Consider the following 18,368-nt stretch of genomic DNA (forward strand, 5'->3'; position numbering starts at 1 on the left):
ATCCGGAAGGTAATGCGAACCGTCCCACTAGCAATTATTCCACCTCCCTGGAGGTTCGGATTCGGTCGCGCATCCCATAGCTGATCTGTCCGCTCGTCTTCTGTCCAGGGGTGTCGCCGAACAGACATCTTGAAATGAGCTGAGGATCAATGGAACAAGTCGAACGTAGACGGAAAGCTGCGGAGTGTGTGGTTGGGAGTGAAAAGTAAAGATCTATGGTAGCTAGCAGTTGTTCTATTCTCCTACTCTAGCAGCTGGCACGACTGTCTGCAGAGTCTACGGGCAGTGCCCACCCATCTGGACAACTGGAAAATCAAGTCGGCCAATCGAGTGTGTACAAGAAGCTACAATACATGGACCATCACGGATTACAGCCGCAAATAAGCACTAGTCTATATGAGGAGCGCACTAAGCCAGATACTGTCAACCGAGTGAGTGGTTATGACTACACTGTACAGTAGAGCAGAGGGCAGGCGGTGTGATGTACGAGGTGCACTCGTGAGCGAAAACCTGTTTCAGCGAACGAGGAGCCAAGTCCTCTTTCTCGCCAAGTCATGATGCTGATCAATAGCCCAATGCTCTCGCCCAACCTTATTCGTGCTCCCGTCTTGGCCCTTTCACCAACACTATCTATGTATTCTTAGCCGTCTTCCAAGCCTCCATCACGTGCCCATATCAGCCTCCATCGGCACATAGGGCGTACAATACGATGAAGATAAAGTTCGATACCCGATACCTTTCCCATTCCCACTCCTCAGCTCCCCGCCTTGCCAACCCCCCCCCCCCCCCCCCCCCCCCCCCCTCGGAGCCGTCCAGCACCCACTATTCTGCGCCCACTATGGTGGTGAGGCAGCACTTACCCTTACACCCATCTTTCACCCTGTACGTACCTATGTATGCTCATGCGCACAGGCTCGAGCCGCAGCTAACTACGAGTACAGCGATCGCGAGTTATGCCTACCAACCGATCCTAAGTCACTCAATTCTTCACCGCCTAAGGCTTCGGGGTCAAATAGATGTGGCTTGAGTGCTGGGTTTTCAGGCGCGAATGAGCTGCTGATGGCGCATCTGATCCCGTTCCTCCCGCACCCATCTCCCATTGCCGCCATCCATCCATATACCACCCCACTAACACCACGAGTCACGTACCCCAGAAGCTTCAATACAGTCACCGACTTATAAGATCTCTGCGACCGGAACTTGCCCCGATGTTCAAGTTACTGTACCGTACTCTATTGTGGCGTCAGTGAGAAGGTCGACACGTGCGGAAGCTTGGTACATTGGCGGGGACTGAGATTCCAAGCTCATGAGATAGACTTGGAAAGAGGCACACCACTGCGTGCGGTGGCGGTGCCATGTCAGCTCGGCACAGGTCAACGGTTCTTCATGTGCAGCCGTGCTTCCCGCAAGCCTCGGTACACCGCTTTTCGTACAACAACAGTGTGGTATGTATCTCAACGACATATCCCCCCACCGCCGCATACAGATAATCCTTGATTGCCCAGAGCCCACACGCCCCAAGCGCTAGCCGGAGCTGGAACCAACCAGGAAAGATTCCGAATAATCCGAGGATTCCAAGTTGGCTGCACGATATCTCACTCGGTGATTCTAAATGCTGAGCCGCAATCAGCTGCCAGAAACCGGAAAGGGAACAAGCGATAGTTCTGTTGGCTCGAGTGTGGACGACTACATATCAGATGTTGACACGAGCGAATTTGCGTCGAAATTTCTTCGTGACCATCACACTGGCGGAAATGGGAACGACTACGTTCCGACAAGCAGGGCCCCGCTAGTTGGATCTTCAAGTAGTACATCAGACCCGGAGAAGTCGGGCATAACTAGAGGTCCAATACTATTATGACCGGATACGGTCGAATACAGAATAATGAATATGAAGAAGAAAACCCCTTCTCTACAATACAGAATCGACCGTCAAAGTCATCGGTTCCCATACAAATCTTCTATTCCTCGTCAAGTGCAATCTCGATCACGCCATACACCTGATTATCTGGCAAATTGATGTTCAGAATCTTCAGTCTGTCGTCCGCCAGCTTCACCAGCTTGTGCCAGTCGGCAGCGCCTCTCTCTTTGCCGCCCAGAAGACTCATCATAAACAAGTCTCCGCATCTGTTTTCACCGTCAGCAGGTGTCTTCATCCGGCATCGTAGGTGGGGATGGCGTGCCTCTGCATCTTTTCCAACACCTTGGGCGCAGAGCCAGGATCCGGTAGGACATAATCGACGATCACAATCCGAGCGCCCTTCTTCATCGATGGTATGATGTTCTTCAGAATCTTGGCGCAGTACGTGTCGGACCAGTCGTGCATGATGTGGCGGAAGAAGTAGACGTCGGCGTCCTTGACGGGCTGGGGGTCGAAGAAGCTGTGTGCCATGAAGCTGACCCGGCAATTATCCTCGGCATTCGGCAGAAGCTGGTTGAAGTTGGCGGACGCGAGCTCGACGACCGGCGGAAGATCCTGCACGATGAACTTGAGCTCCTTGTGTAGTGGGGCGAGGGCCGCCTCGACCGAGCCGTGGGATCCCCCGACATCGACGACCAATCCTCCCTCCAGTTTCGCCCAATCGAAACCCGCCAGCACCTCCTCGGCGGTATGGCTCTTCCCCGCGGTGCCCCCGTACTTCCACATGTACCTCATCATGCCGGCCAGGTACTTCCCACGGTGCTGCTCTTCGGGGCGCTGGATGAAGGTGAAATAATTATCGTCGGTATCGAACGCGATATTGAACGCGGTAGTCTTGCACTCCTCGACGCCGCCGAACTTGGCAACGGCTTCATTGAAATGCGCAGCAGACTGGAATCCCTCTTCAAGACACGGCTTCATCGCCTCCTTCAGCAGCTGATTCTCCTTCATGGCCCGCGAACTGGCCGTGTGCCGCACGCGGCCCGGGCAGAACTCGTCAAAGATCCGCATCGTCGTGGCGTGGCGCACGATGCGCGTGATCACCTCCTCGTCAACGCCGGTCGCCGCCGCGATCTCGGCGTACGAGGCGCCTTCGTCCGTCAGCGGTACCGCATCCGCCACACAGAAGCTGTTCAGCGCGCGCAGCGTCATCGACGTGAAGTGGTTCTGTTCCGACCGTCAGTCCTAGTGCTCCCCTACATCACCACGAGCGACACTTACCGCGATTGACCCCCACATCACCGAGTTCGTCGGGCCCTCCGTGAGATCGTAGATGGTCTTGGAGGCGTCCATCAAGGCGGTCCGGGCTTTGTGGAGGCTGTCGGGGGCGTGCCCGGGCAGCGGGAACATTGCTGGCCCATCACGGTCGAACGACGGCTGCGGCAGGTCGTGCTCGGCGATGTAGACGTCGAGCGCCTGTGCGTGCTTGAGGATCTCGGTGGCTATGGCGGTGAGGGACATAGCTGCGGCGGAATGGATGGGGACGGTGAGCGCAACAGCGGAGGAGAATTGACGCCAGGAATGGACCGCTCTTTAAGCTGGTCGATGAATGAGCGTGAGCTGGAGCTGGACGAGACCAGGAATGCGAGCATGCGAGGGGTCAGTTAGCTCATGCTGGCAGTCCTGATACGTATACAGGTACATAACTACCTCGGTTGGCCCTCGCAGCAGGTCCCCATATGCTCCTACGAACGGACGCGGCCTTCCAATCGGCACAGGACAAGATACATCCGCAAGTACATCCGCATGCTCTTGGCGGCCCACATCCGACGTCTATGTACAATATGTACATACGGAGTGAACGGCAATAGCCAATTACACGCGGCAGACTGCAGAGCGATAGCTACTACCTAGCGTCGACCAATCGAACCCCGCCAAGCGGCAAAAGCAGAGTCCATCATATCTGCGGCCTACGTAGGTACATACTCCACGCCATTTCTGCACGCAATCATCAGCAGATCCCGCGCATCGTCACATGGGATTGCCGCCCTTACGACTCACGATTGCCATCATAACCCCGAGCACCCCCGAGAAATGCGCAACCCCGGTTCCGACCGCTATCGATGCAGGCCCAAACTTCCACTGCAAGTGCTGTAGGCCTGTAGGTACACCGTACATATCGATATCGGCTGCATTTTCCTGCCGCGTACGGCGGAATAAATACGTGTGCATGAAGGATTATTAGTAGAGTATTTACCCCGCCGTGGATGTGCCCAGGCTCTCTCTAGCCAGTGGGGGCGGCTGCGGCGTTTGCGGGTTTGCGGAGTTTCGTATCGAGGTGGCGCGGCCGGCCGCTGGCATGACCGCATAAGTACCGGTACTTGGTAGTTGGCACGTGGCGATAAGCGGAGTCCGGACTAGAGGACTTATGTACATACGCATAATGCAGCGTCGACCGGCTGTTGTGTGTACTCGAGTACATACATAGAGAAGGTGAGGCTTGTTTGTTCACCACATACATACATACAACTACGTGGGGGAGGGCGGAGCGGGGGCGCGCGGGATACGATGTAGAACAACCACGCCATCGCACGAACCGGTCCCCGTCACGTGCGAGCACTCGCGCGCTCAAGCGCAACCGAGTGAGCGCCCATGCCTGACTACCAGACTGCAAGACTGTGCTCGATACAACCTACCACCGGGGCCCGGGGCAGACATTCCAATGCACATCGTGCCTGCCTGTGGCCACTGTCGCCACTGTCGCCTGCTCTCCGTCGGTGCCAGGGCCGGAGGAGGAGGACGGGATTCGTGCCCATGCCGGCCGATCAAGGAGGGACAGAGGGACAGAGGGACGGAGGGACGGAGGAACAGAGCTTGTTCGCCCCGTAGGTTGTTGGTCGGCAATGCTAAGCGACGGGTCTCGTCCTCTATGTTGGAGTCTGGGTACGTGCACTCGATAATGGATAATCTACAAGCCATCTACATACCGACGTCTACACAGTACACAGTGCACCATACCACCATTACCATCCCGTTTGCCCCCCAACTCTTCCATCGGACCCGGTAACATTAGCGGTACTAGTAGCGGAAGTGGAAGCGGTTCCTCCAAACGCGCGCTATCGCCTCGCTTCGGGACTTCAGCGAGACGCTGGCTGTCCCATCGCAAGATTCGCAGCATTCCTCCGCTCCCAGCTCTCGCCAGTAACCACTGACCAATAACCAATAACCACCGACCACGAGTCCATGACTCATCTACCACTGGCTATATGTATACTGACCAATGAGCACCCACGACCCACAAGTATCTGCGCGGATCTAAAAATACACAAATACCCGCCCGGCGCCCGCTTTGATCCAGCGAATCATCGAGTGCACACCGCGGTCCACACCGCGGTCCGCGCTAGATATGTAACTATCGCATGTCTCAGACTCCATTCGAGTTGGGCTATCAATAGCCTCATGCGGTTGTGGTTAAAAATACCTAGAGATCTAGCGACTAGCGGTAGTTGGCACCGTGATAGCACGTGCCTGGTGAATTCGATCCAACCTTCTCCAGACTTGAGTCTTAAGTCTTCGACCGAAAACTCGAAGTCTGGTCGGTCACCACCTGCATCACGAGTGACGAGAAAAGAGCGGAAAAAGGGACTTCCTAGGTATCATGATTCATTCTGCAAAGAAAACATCTAAACTTTAAACAGACCGCAATTGATTTTTCCCATATTCCCATATTCCCATATTCCCATATTCCCATATTCCCATATTCCCATATCCCCACATTCCTATCTTCCCATATTCCCATACCTATTCCCATATTCGCACACCTCCTACCCAACATCCCAAGTCCAACGTCCAAGTATCCAAACCCCCAAGCCTCCGAGTATCCATCGTAGAAATCAAAAAAACAACCATCTCGAGTTCCCGTATCCACGAGCATCTGCAATTACAACCACGAATCGAAGTAGAAAAAAAAATATCATAAAGTGAAGTAAACGCCAAACCGGACCTCTCCTACAGAAAAAAAATAACCCGCCCCAAATCCAAATCCAAATATCCAAGTATCCCCGATCCCAGACCGAAAGAAAAAAGCTCCAAGCCCCCCAAGCCCCGTCCCCTATCCCCATCTCAACCATAAACAAACAAAGAAACAGAAACAGAAAATAGATAGAAAAACAAACAACTGCCCGTAACTCATCCACATCGTCCCATCCCTAACCCGTCCTAACTACACTACACGCAAGAAGAACAAGAATCGAAAAGAAGAACAAAAAGAAGCAGAAAGAAGAAGAAGCGAAGTGAAGAAGTAAACAAAGTGGAGCGTCAAACAAAAGCCAAAACAGATCCGTCGCTATGATGATCCAACATACGTGCACCGAAGCCAAATCAAAATCCAAATCCAAACTGAAAACCAAAAACAAAAGAAAGAAAAAAGTGTGACAATCTACACGCGCTCACCATTGACCTCGACCTCGAACCCCTGGCCCTTCTGCTTAATCGCCTTAGCGAGCATGAGCTCACGCATCCAATCGATGCGCTCCTCGCGACTCCCAACGGCAAAGCAGTGAACCTTGCCCAAACTCTTCTTTCCGCCCTTGCTGGCATCATTCGCCGGAACAAGCTGGAAGAAGTACGAGCCAGGCGTGCCATCCTCCTTCTTCTTGCCAAAGATGCGACCGGCCTTAAACGCGGCAGACAATTTCGTGCTGCCAGAGTTAGAGCACGCGACCTGGTACTGATCCATATCGATAGCGCCCTCCTCGGAGACGCCGACGTCGCGGGCGTAACCCAAGCGTGTGCCGCGGAGGACAAAGTGGTGGTCAGGCCACTCGTGGCGGAACCAGTTTGTGCGGCGCTTCTTCATCCAACCGGAGTGGGTGCGCATGCTGGGCGACGGCGCCATCTTCGGCTCCTCGTCTACGGCCTCCCACTCGGCGTTCTCGTCGACGATGTTGAGGTGGGTGGGGCGGAGGGGCGCGGAGCGAGGGCCGGCGGGGATGATGGGTGCGGTGAGAGATTCGAGGGTCGGCGTGGGGAAGCGGCGGTAGTGCGCGTCTGGCGGCACGGACTGCGATTGGTCGCGGAAGTTGACGGGCGTGCCGGTCGGGCATGGGACGTCTGCCTCCGAGAAGGGGGTGGTAGTGCGCATCATGGGGCCGCGCGCGGAGACGCTCGAGATGCTGCTCGCGTATGGGGGAACAACCTGCTCCATACCCTGGATGCGGAGACCGCAGGATGGAGTCTGAGACCGAACGGGAGGGGTGGTCTGCGACCTGGGTAGCTGGGCCGCTGCGGCGGCAGCCATGGGTACCGACTGGTGCGACGCCGCCGGGATCGCGGCGAGGCGGCTCTGGGCGGCGTAGGAAGGGTAGCCTGCGGAGTGAGGAGGGATGGACATCTCACGCGCGACGGGAGGAGGGGAAGGAGTCGAGCGCTGAGCACGGTTCATGTCATCCTGAGACTTGTTGGGCACGGGAGGGGGAGATGTTCGTCGCTCTTCCATGTGCTGCAAGTGCTGGTGGGTAAGGAACTTCCTGACGTTGTCCAGGGGATCCAGGCGAGAAACCTCACGGAGGACGCTCTCCTTGAGTCGGATGTCGCTGCGGTTGAACTGGCCCAGGGCATCCGAGGATGCGATGATGCTGGGGCTGTAGCTCTGGGGACGGGGCGACCCGGAAGCGATCGACTCGAGCATCGGCAGAGGCTCGTTGTCAAAGGCGGCAATGCTGGGAGTGGTGGCGATGAGGATGGTTCCGGCATCGGAGACCACTTCGGACCTGATCCTTCTCCTCAGAGTGGTGGTCTTGGTCTTGGCGGTCAGTTGCGCCTGCTTTCCGTGCTTGCGGCACCGGTCACCCTTCTTGCAGTTGTGAGCCTTGGGCTCATCCGACTTCTTCCTGTACTTGCGGGCAGCCCTCAGGGACACCGAGTCGGATGGCGCTAAGCTCTCGCGCTTGCTCCTGCTGCGTCCAATGGGACGGCTGTTCTCGAACGAGGTCATGGCCTCGATCTTGGCGACGTATCCACCGGGCGCCTCGTCGTCGGACTGGATGATGATCGAGTCGACGGCAAGGGTGCGCTGAGGCATGCGGACCTGCATGCGCTTGCTCTTCTTGCGCACCTGGGGGCGGGTACGTTGGCGAGGACCGTCGTCGGAACCTTCCTCGTCGGCCTCGGAGACGATATCGGGCTCGGAGGGACACTTCATGGTCACGGCCGGGAGCTGCTCCATCATCGGGGAAGCCATCTGCTGTTGAAGGCCGGATTGGGGGTGCGACTGCCTCGACATCGAGGGGAACCGGGCCGACCGAGCGGATTGAGGCATCACGGGAAGATCGGGAAGGATCATGGACTCGAACTCATCGGCGGTCATCATCTGCGAGCCGACCGAAACCGAAGAGTTGGAGCGCATCCTTGGGGTCTGGGCGAGGCGAGGGGTCGAAACGGTGCGTGTGGAGTTGACACTGCCGCTGCGGCACAGCCTGGCGGAAGATTGCACAAACTCGGCACGGTCCGGCGTAGGCAGGCTTGCGGCACGGAGGTGGTTGATCTCCGTCCACAGCTCGGTGCGCTTACCGAAGGAGTGGATACCCAACTATATTTCGATGTCAGCCCTTCGCTTACGAAAAAGAAAAAAGTGTCAAACAAACCTCCTTCAGATCCTCCCACTTCAGATCGATCAGGATCGCTCCGGTGATGTCGTTCTGTGCAAAGGCGTCGACCATCTCCTGGTCAAACAGCGCAGCCATCCACCTACACACCTGGAAGGTAGCCCATCCTCGCACCGCGTCGGTGTCGAAAAAGCATTCGCTCTGCGGCCGCATGATCATGATCTCCTCGCCCTCATCGGCCGACGAGGCATAAGAGAACCTGTGGCTGTGGCGGGTGGACGGCGAGCGGAGCGATGGCGAGTGTACCGTCGGCGAACGGAGCGACGGCGAGCGGACCGAAGGCGATCGCACCGACGGAGAGCGGACTGATGGCGAGCGCACCGACGGCGATCGGAGCGATGGCGTGCGGACCGAAGGCGAACGGGTCGATGGCGAACGACCATCCACAATGGGAGTCGAAGGTATCGACAGGGTCGGGAGCGAGATATGGTTAGTGGAGATCTTGGAAGCATGGCTCGTCGAGAACGATCTGAACAAGTGCGGTCCCCTAGGGCCCTGCGTGGTCATCTCCTTCATCTGCATCTGCATCGACCCGGTAACCTCCATGGAGACAGCGCGTTCCCTTGGCGTCTTCTCATCATAGATCTCAATGTATCCATCGTTCATGTACTCCGGCGCAGGAGTCTTTGGCGTGTCCGGCCCGTACGACGAGATGGACGTCATGGAGTTGCGGCCCTCCGAGAAGGCCGAGTCGCTGTCGCTCAGCAGATCGCTCATGAACTTTGCGCGCGAGCTCAAGCTGTCGAAGCTCTCGGCATCGGACACATCGTCCTGTTCGGCGTGGCGCATGACCTGCGACTGCTTCCTCGACTGCCAGCCGCCGCCGTGCTGCGCCGACTTCCTCCGCGACGGCTGCTGCTCCTCGGCGTCAGACATGCTGTCGATCGAGGTGGCATTGGAGACCGGGCGCGATGGGCGCCGGCCCATTGACAGTAGACGGGGAGGAATGGCGGTGTTGCCGTTCGTCTGGGAACGGCGGAATTGTAGAGACGAAGAGGCCTAGAAGCAAGCGAGTGATCAGCACTGTAGTTGCCGATCGGTATGAGTGAGTTCGCTCACCATTTCTTTAATATTTTCGCGTACGATCACAGTCGTTCCGGAACGGCTATCGTAAGCCTCTGATGGTGTGGAGTCCACTTGCCTTTCACCGTTGTACAGCCAGATACAACTTGGAGAAGGATGGACTTGGCCCTGCTGGAGGGAGGAGTGAGTAGTGGTGGTGGTAGTAGTAGCGATGGACAATGTCGACTGCACAGATTCGCTTGCTGGTTTGCTGGAAACGACGACGAAGCTGCAGAATAAAAACAGAAAGCACAGCAAAGCAGTGAGGGAAGAAATGGTGATTATATTCAGGCGGAAAGAGTACGGCGCAGGACTCTTTTCGATACGGCGGGTGAGGGGGTGGTAGGCTTATGTACTACGCTGGCTGCAGGCGCTCAGGTGTGGGTAGAACGCTAGGCTGGTAGGGATGGGGGCGTGGTATTTGGGGGGATGGGTGGTGGGTTTGGGGGGGATGGCCGAGGGGGTGGGGCAGGATGCTGGTAGAGTACAGACAGACAGCTATCCGTGTTGCTGGTTGGCTGGGAGAAAGAGAGTGTGTGGTTGAGTGGACAGATGGGCGATGGTCTTGCTTGCAGTGTCAAAGCGAATGTGGGTGTGATGTTGGTATGTATTTCGAGTGTGTATGCGGCGGCCGTTCGTCGTCTATATACGGAGTCCACCATCAACGTCGAGGTCACTCTTCCCCCCATTGCGATGTCCTTTGGCGCTGAGGGGGGAGATCGAAAGAAGGCTGGTGCCACACTTGGGGCTTGGGAGGTTCGAGATGTGTGGCCGAACAGCACGGTAAGCGTGCGTGATCGCAGTTCGCGCTTCTATGTTTTTCCCTCTTCTTCTTGTTCTTTTCTTCTTTGGTTTCTTTTTTTCTTGTTCTTTTCTTCTTTTGTTTCTTCTTTTCTTCTTCTTGTCCTTTCGTCTGTCGTCTTCGTGCTTTCGTCGTTTCTTATTTCCATCTCTTCGTCTTCTTCCAGTTTTCCCTCGAGCATGCGGGCGGTGGGAGAGGCAGCAGAGGATTCTCTGCTCCAGCCACGGCCAGCGTTGGTTGCTTGCTCAAGGCGATCCGCGCAGCCCGACATCCTGCGTGCCTTCGCCCACTCCCCTCCCCGGGCGAGGGCGAGAGCGCAACTCGGTTCTGCTCTACTTCGGTGACGAGGCACCACCCCCCCCCCCCCACTCACCCACCACCCACCCTCCGCCGCCCAGCCTAGGTGCCAGCATCGTTGTTGTTGGGTTTATGGTTGGTGGTGGTGTGCGGTGGAGAAACAGCAGCCAGGATTCGGATTGGCTCGCACATCTGAAGATGCGACAGGGGGGGTTAAGCGCCCGCAGGTTGCTTGCACGGCACACTGTTGGTTGGGCCGCATTGCTCGCACCAAGTGCATTGCAGCCCCTCTATCTCTCAGACCGGGGCTGGGGGTGGGATGGGGGGGAGGGACAGATTAACGTCTTTTGCTCGAGGACGAATGGGCGAAGAGTATGAGGGCGGGTTGTAGTCCACCGGTGGGGGAGACGGAGGTGGAGACAGGCATGGAGACAATGACGGAGACGGCGAGGATGGCAGCGAGACAGAGAGCCAGCTCTAAAACGGACAAAATAAAAAGCATCGTCGCTGCATCACAGCAGCCTGCTGTATTTACTCTAGACTCCAGTTAGACGGATGTCGTGCTGTCTGTGGTTGACTGGCCTGGCCCTCCGTTCGAAGTTCGGGCCGAAAAGCAAAGAAAGCACATACATTCTGCGAAAGAAGAGAAAGAAAGAAGAAAAACCATCGAGGGTGTGCGCACTCACTCCACACACTTCTCTACTCTACGTGCATACACACATACCCAGCCCGGTGCGGTCCCACGATGCATGTCCGACTACTTACTTTGCACAGGTACTCTACATACATACGATATGATATGGAGAACCTGGGAAACTGCCATCTGCAGCCCAAGATCCGCATCGTCGCTCAAGGCGGTTGGTGCGTTTTCGGGTGTGATTGGGGCGGATTAGGTGGATTGCGGGAGGAGAGTGGATTGCGGGTGGAGAGTGGATTGCGAGGGAGGGCTGTCTGTCACGGCGAACGGGCTTTCTCCGCCGGCGATACTCTACTCTAGCAGCGTAGGTACGAGCCCTCCATCCCATGACTCTGCCGAGCCCTGTTTGAACTTTGCATCTGTCGAGTCGGCATAGGGCAGTAGGGAAGTACTCTACTCTACTCTACTCTACCTAGCGAAGCACGTTCCGTACATCCATACCGCACATACTGTAGGTAGGGAACCTGCAGCCCGCAGCGTCCACCAGCAGAGCCCACCGGCAGAGTACGTACCGCCGACTACACCAGTAGAGCATGTACCGGTACCGCTGCGCGTGGGAGCTCGCTGTGAGTGGGAGCTCGCTGGGAGGTGGAGGCAGAAGAAGGTTTCGTTTGGGGTAGGTACATCCAGGCGGGCGGGCGAGATGACATCGCCGTTCCTGCTGCTGCTCCTGCTGCCGATGATGATGCGGGAAACGTACGTTCCGCTGGGAGTCTGGATGTCGACGGCAATGATGGTCAAATCTCAATCTCCACACTGGCCAATGCTGGGCAAGTACGACCGAAGTCGACGACAGCGGCAACGAGCGTTTCCACGCCCTCACGTGGGCAGTGGGCACAGTCCACAGAACACCTCGCCCCACCGGTTCAGCAAGTCACAACTCGCAGGTTTCACCAGCGCCCTCCAAATCCTGATGCGAAACCCTTCCCGCTCGCGGCAGAAGATTTTTTCTTTCTTCTCCCCCCCTCCTTCCGCGCGCGGTCGCGTCAGGGTCCCCGAAGCAGACGCAGTCGAAGACTCCTCCTCCCGGATCCTCCTGCTCACCGAAATCGACGTCACGGCCTCCGCTCGATTCTCGCGATTCTCGCTACCGACGAACGGCGGCGGCACTTGGTCCGAATGGGGATAACGGTCGACATGCGACTTTCTACTCAACTTTCGAAATTCACGGGCCAATAATAATTTGTGTCGGGCTGCTGGGGTGCTGCTGGGCCAGTGGTGCGTGCGGATTAGCCGCCGGCCACACTTTTGCACTTTCTAGTAGTCTCGACTTGGGTAGGTCGGTAATAGAAGAATAGAATAGCTGGGCTAGGGATATAATAAGCAGCCAATCATGGTGCGCTCTGCAACGTCCCGTGCAGCGAACGCAGTGAACGCTCGTGTTATGTGTGTGCGTGCTCTGGAGTCTGCAGGAGGAATTGACCAATCAGAAAGCAAAGGTGCTTCTTCTGAGGATGTGGCTACATGCCGAGTTTGGCATCACGGCGACCGTGTAAGAAAGTAGAGTACTCTGCCTGCTATCGCAGTGATGGTGGTCGGCGGTCGCAGGTAGGAAAGGAAAGAAAGGCAGGGCCAGCCAGCCTCGCAGCCTCGTCGGCGTGAATATGTTAGGTAGCATCGCAGCCACCACCACCACCGCCACTATGCATGTAGCGCATGTAGATGGCATATTCAATTCTCACCGCCGCTTAGATTTGGCAATTGAATCCCATAGGCTTCTTCAGTGGGCAGTAAAAAATCCCTGCATTCACTGCCGTAGTTCAATATGTTGAGATGGTGGATTCCGCGAGTAAAAACCCAGATGAGCAATATATCGGCAGCCAATGCCTCACCGCTTTCCCGGTAACTCGGTAGGTACTCTAGATATGTATGAGGTATGAGGTAGGTGTGCATACCTACTATACAGTGAGGCATCGCGGAGGTGTGCGTAGAGTACTTACCGAACCTCTGCAGGAAGAAAAATGGAAAGGAAGGAAAGGAAGGAATTGTCACTCCGCATCGTATCGCCGCATCTCATTCCTCAGCCGGCCGGGCTCAATATACCTACCATACTCTGCGCACGCACCACCGGCACTGTAGGATGGATGCCGATGCGGTGCCGAACAAGCAGCCTTTCACAAACCATTCACATTTCGTTCGCATTTCGTTCGCATTCAATTCACATTTCCGGGGTGAAATGCAGCAGCTGCACTCCACTCCGCTTCACTGTGCATACCCCCCTCCGAAGGTCGGATCCAATACCGCGAATGCGATGCGATGCGATGCGATAAACATTATTTTGCGCGCGCTCACCGCCCCCGGAACCTCGTCGATCGAGTCTCGGTGCCGGGCGATGGAGTACATAGCGACCGAGAGAGGGAGAGCATACCAGTAGGTATCCCAGAGTGCCGGGGCCCTGAATGCCCAGGTTCGATATTCCACAGCTCTACTACCGGGGGGTAGTATGCACGCTCTCGATCAATCGATGCTGGCCGAAGCCGAGCATCCCTGCGCGCTGAAGAAGAACGAGAAGAAGAACGAGAATTCCATGAAAAACAACGAGAAGAAGAAAATCTACCGATGCGATGTGATGTGATGGGGCTTTGCGTTTCCCTACATACATAGAGGACTTCCTTACTCGCTCTAGGTATCTACCTGCTTAAGGACCTCCCCAAGCACCTGCTCCACCACTGCCAATAGCCGAGACGTCGCCACGACCCATATCATCAGCACATCCATATTGTAGTATAGGCAGGGAGCATCCCGTACCCACGCGTATGCATACTACTTATAGGCGAACTGCCACGCCGAGAAGGCTGAGAAAAGCAAAAGCCGACCCGGCCCGGATATAGTAAGTTCTTACTCAGTTATCGCACTGCATCTGCCATCGCATAATCCTTCCCGCGCGCGCGTCAAGTGCAAAGAATGCGGAGTACATATCCGCCTAGGTAGGTAGCACTGTGTGTAAGAAGCAGTAAAAGCAAAAGCCGTCCCGGTCCGTACTCTCTAGCATGGTAAGCATAATTACCGACGTTATCGCGCTGCCTCGCATAATCCGGTGACCGGTCCGCGCGTCAAGCGGGAGGAATGCGGAGTGCAGTGCATACTTGGTAGCAGTGTCGGCTTGTAACTTGTTTGAGCACGGCTAGAATATGTAGATCTGACGCTGGCGCAGAGACATATGTACCGTAATGTTTACTTCTGCGCCTCTGGCTTGCGCGCTGGCGCCTACGCTTTACGCTCGGACAGTGGCAAGTTAGCGGCAACCGCCAGGTGGAAACCGGGAGGGAGCGGGTATGTAAGGGGATGGTTATTCCTTCCAAGTTCCCGCGGCATCGTTGAATCCTAGAAACCTGGAATCGCGGAATGATGGAGATTACGCGATAATGTTTCGCATCCCTACCCGCATCCGCTCCCGTCAGCGCGCCTATGTAGTGCATAGATGATAGCGACGATCGCTGCGAGATGCGCGGAGCGTCGGAGCGCCGGAACGCCACCGGCAAAGCAGCAAGCTCGAAGCGCGAAGATGATGGATCCACTCGAGAGAATACAGTACCGACCTACCTACCTGGGGGGATTTCCACTCGCCGTTCACTGTTCACCGGCCACAGACCGGCTACAGACGCCGCACTGGGAGCCTGGCACTGGGAGGCGGTTGCCACCATTCCGATCACGAGCGAGAGACGACTCTCAGCCGAGAGGCGAGAGGCGAGTCCGGAACACACGCCTCAATCTTTAAGGTCTCATCTCATGCGCAGAGTAGGTAGGTGCCGAGCGAGCGAGCCAATGCTTTCCTTCCTTCCCTTCCGCTCAGAGACCAACGCGAAACACGCCTCCCTCTCCCTCATCATACACCCACACACTCATACACCCGCACACGCCCACCCACCACCACCACCTCCTCCTCCACACCCCTCCATACCCCTCATCCTCGTCCTCCTCATCCGCGACCAAGACATTCGCAGCTGCACGTGAGATCCTGTCGATGCAGGCCTTTCCGAGCCCACCGAGTCCCATCACACCCCAAGCCAACCCCACCCCACTGCACGCACGCACGGCACTGCACAGCGCTGCAAGGATCCTCAGCGATGCATGCATGACATTTCCTTCTGTCTTTCTTTCTTTCTCGAAATGCGCACCCCCCCCCCCCCTCGGAGAACCCTCGTATCTTGCCGTGATTGATGTGCTGTGCTGTGATGTGATGTGATGTGCTGATTTGCAGCGTCGTGCACAGACTTCCGTTCTTCGTTTCCGTAGTGGCTCCTCTACTATCCCCTTGGGTGGCATTCCGGGGGGGGTACTACGTACAGTGCATTAGCGTGTGTACAGTGCATTAGCGTGGACAATTCACGCCAGTAGTAGTATAGTGTTTTGAATTCAGGGCCAGCAGTAGTATAGTGTATTTTGGCAGCGAACCTATCTCAATACACTATACTACTACTGGCCTGAATTGTCCACGCGAATGTGTACACACGCTAATGCACTGTACGTAGTACCCCACCGCGGAGTCAGCACACAAGAGGATAGTAGCTGGCCTTCCCTCCAGAACAGCTACATAGGAGCAACTAATACCGGTACATAGCCCCCGGGGAACACGGCAGCGACGACAAGACCAACCGAGACCAGACCGGACGAGACGAGACGAGACCAGGCGAGGAGAGACGAGGCGAGGCGATACGATTGGATCTCATCGTCGCCGCAGGTGCACGTAGATGATAGTTGGCGAAATGATAGCTGCCTCCCTAGTTGATTTTCATGAGTACTCTAGGTCAGTGCAACAGCAATGATCCCCATCTCGGCCACAAATGTTGGCCGCATCTACCCTCCCTCACCCCCCCCCCCCCCCCCCCCACCCTTCCCCACGACAATTAGATGAAGAGCCCGATGTTGCTCGGTCTCCGCCGTTGCTTGGTTGTTTGGTTGGTTTGTTGGTTGGTTTTTTTTCTCATCGTCGGGCATCTCGTGCAGCGATTGGAGCAACCGCAACGACCGTGTCGGACAGAACTCACCGTTCCGTGGCAGATAGAGTGTTTATCCGTGTGCATGTGTACACTACATACGAGCCGGGGTTGGGAGGGGGGGGGAGTGTGGATAGTGTATTCGGGTAAGCCTTATCGCAACACCTGGACCTGAGCGCAGGCTGTGCAGCGACTGCCTTTTCTGCCGCGTTTTACTGGTTGACTGCTCTACGGCTCTAGATTATCATGGTAGTTGCTATGATAGTACTTACGCCCGCGCATAATTATCTACATTGTACGGTAGATACTTGCCTGCCAATGTATCCTGTCGGGCACCTACCTCGTTGGCTTTCGCAGCAATCCTGTCTGGCTTCTTGCACCCTTCCCCGCCCGAAGGGTGAGGTTATTGATGGCCTCCGGATGGCCTCCGGATGGCGTGCGGAGTCGTTCATGCGAAAGAGGGAAGCTGAAAGCAGAATAAGCAGAGCGAGCGATCTGGTTGGCTGCTGGTCGGGTGAACACTCGACTTCCTGGTGGTGCTGGTGGTTCTGGAGGTGGTGGTGGGCGGAAGTCGCAGTTGGTTGGTCGACGCGTGGTAAGTCCCGGCTAACTATCGACATGCTCTTCCCGATGAGGTAGAGATCACGCATCAGGCGTGAGAGAGAGCGAAGAATCCAGCGTAGTTACTTTCCAATGTCCATGTATCTACCGTATCTACCGACCTTCCCTACCCTTCCGTCCCTTCTTGGTACATAGCATACATTTCCAACACGGACGACTTGCCTCCATCCAGCGTGCATGGCCCCACGGTCGGAATCGGAAAGGATGGATGGGGGGAACGGACGGGCAGCGTTGGAGATGAGGGAATAAAAAGGCTGCCGGTTGGAGTTGGAGTTGGAGTTGGCGATCGATTGATTGCGATGCGAGAAACAACTAGGTACTTTTTAGGTACTTACCTGGTAGGCACGCGGACGAGGAGATGGGCCGTACCGTATAGTAGAGTGAGTAGAGTGAGTAGAGTGAGTTGAGTGAGTAGAGTGATCGTAGGGGTTCGTCTTTTTCTTCGAGCTGAGCTGTGAATGTGAATGTGAGCTTTTTCCCGTAGTTCCTGTCGCGCGAGACTGGCGAGGACGCTTGATGCGCGAGGACGCTTGACGCGCGAGGACGCTTGATGCGCGAGGACGCTTGATGCGCGAGGACGCTTGATGCGCGAGGACGCTTGATGCGCGAGAACAGTGCCAACCTTGGCGGGAAACGAGACGAGGCACGTCAGCGACGCTCGTTACGGTGGAGATCTCGCCTGCCTATCACCGCTGCTCTAGTTGCTAGTACCGTGCTGCTCGGAGGTCTCGCCTGCCTAGGTAGAGTATTACTACCGGCTACCGCAATGCTTGAAGATCTCTCTGCCTCACCGGCTACTCTATGATAATACTACCGTGATGCTGAGATCTCTCCTGCCTTCATACCACCAACTACTCTACGGTAATACTCAGAGATCTCGTGTCTGCCACCAGATATGATAGTACTGGTAGTACATACTGTAACTGCACTTCAGCTACGCAGTATAAGCCAACCTCCATCTTTCTGCACTTCTCTACTCCACTGTGCTCTGCTCTGCACTTCTCTACTTTGCTTTCCTTTCTTTTGTCATTGTGCTCAGAATCTCATCCGCATGCGACCAAGCCCGCAGGCCGCAGTGAATTGACACACGGCTCGGAAACGCTACTTGTGTATCGATCAAAAAAGAAAGAAAAGTCACGATGGCAGCCCAGCCAGCCCAGCCAGCCAGCCGAGATGCCCCCCCCCCCCCCCCCCGAAGTGTCGTTTCGACGAGAGCGAAATGAGCAGTAACTAGAGTATTCGCAATGCCAATTCTCGTTGGCTGAGCTCCAACGGGCGTATTTTATCGTCTTTCTTGAAATCTTCATTTCAAATCCCGCGTAGTGCAGTGCGGCGGAAGCCACTCGCGCAAAGTGCCGAGTCGCCTCCGGTGTTTCCTTCCCGGATTGCCGACCTGCCTCGCCTCGCCTCGCCTCGCTATGTGGGG

General features: G+C 56.1%; 3 protein-coding genes across 3 annotated transcripts; 1 reads left to right on the forward strand and 2 right to left on the reverse strand.

The window, feature by feature from the left end:
- Window positions 1-1,961: 1,961 nt before the first annotated feature.
- On the reverse strand, window positions 1,962-3,382 carry BZA05DRAFT_338811 (O-methyltransferase-domain-containing protein; the record flags this gene model as incomplete). Its single annotated transcript, XM_051480908.1, has 3 exons — window positions 1,962-2,150; window positions 2,204-3,088; window positions 3,137-3,382. 3 exons carry the CDS (start codon window positions 3,380-3,382, stop codon window positions 1,962-1,964), a joined length of 1,320 nt encoding a protein of 439 aa, XP_051338569.1.
- Window positions 3,383-6,299: 2,917 nt separating this feature from the next.
- Window positions 6,300-9,402, reverse strand: BZA05DRAFT_445657 (uncharacterized protein; the record flags this gene model as incomplete). The annotated part of the gene is made up of 2 exons (XM_051487021.1): window positions 6,300-8,450; window positions 8,506-9,402. The coding sequence occupies 2 exons, from the start codon at window positions 9,400-9,402 to the stop codon at window positions 6,300-6,302; spliced, it is 3,048 nt and encodes a 1,015-aa protein (XP_051338570.1).
- Window positions 9,403-12,838: 3,436 nt separating this feature from the next.
- On the forward strand, window positions 12,839-16,079 carry BZA05DRAFT_419327 (uncharacterized protein; the record flags this gene model as incomplete). The annotated part of the gene is made up of 12 exons (XM_051485584.1): window positions 12,839-12,876; window positions 12,911-12,932; window positions 13,099-13,114; window positions 13,144-13,234; window positions 13,291-13,305; window positions 13,827-13,950; window positions 14,158-14,214; window positions 14,345-14,377; window positions 14,613-14,661; window positions 14,806-14,915; window positions 14,975-15,122; window positions 15,946-16,079. 12 exons carry the CDS (start codon window positions 12,839-12,841, stop codon window positions 16,077-16,079), a joined length of 837 nt encoding a protein of 278 aa, XP_051338571.1.
- Between the last annotated feature and the right edge of the window lie 2,289 nt (window positions 16,080-18,368).

The sequence above is a fragment of the Tricharina praecox genome (assembly GCF_024521635.1).
Source record: "Tricharina praecox strain CBS 144465 chromosome Unknown BZA05scaffold_15, whole genome shotgun sequence".
NCBI classification, from domain to species: domain Eukaryota; kingdom Fungi; phylum Ascomycota; class Pezizomycetes; order Pezizales; family Pyronemataceae; genus Tricharina; species Tricharina praecox.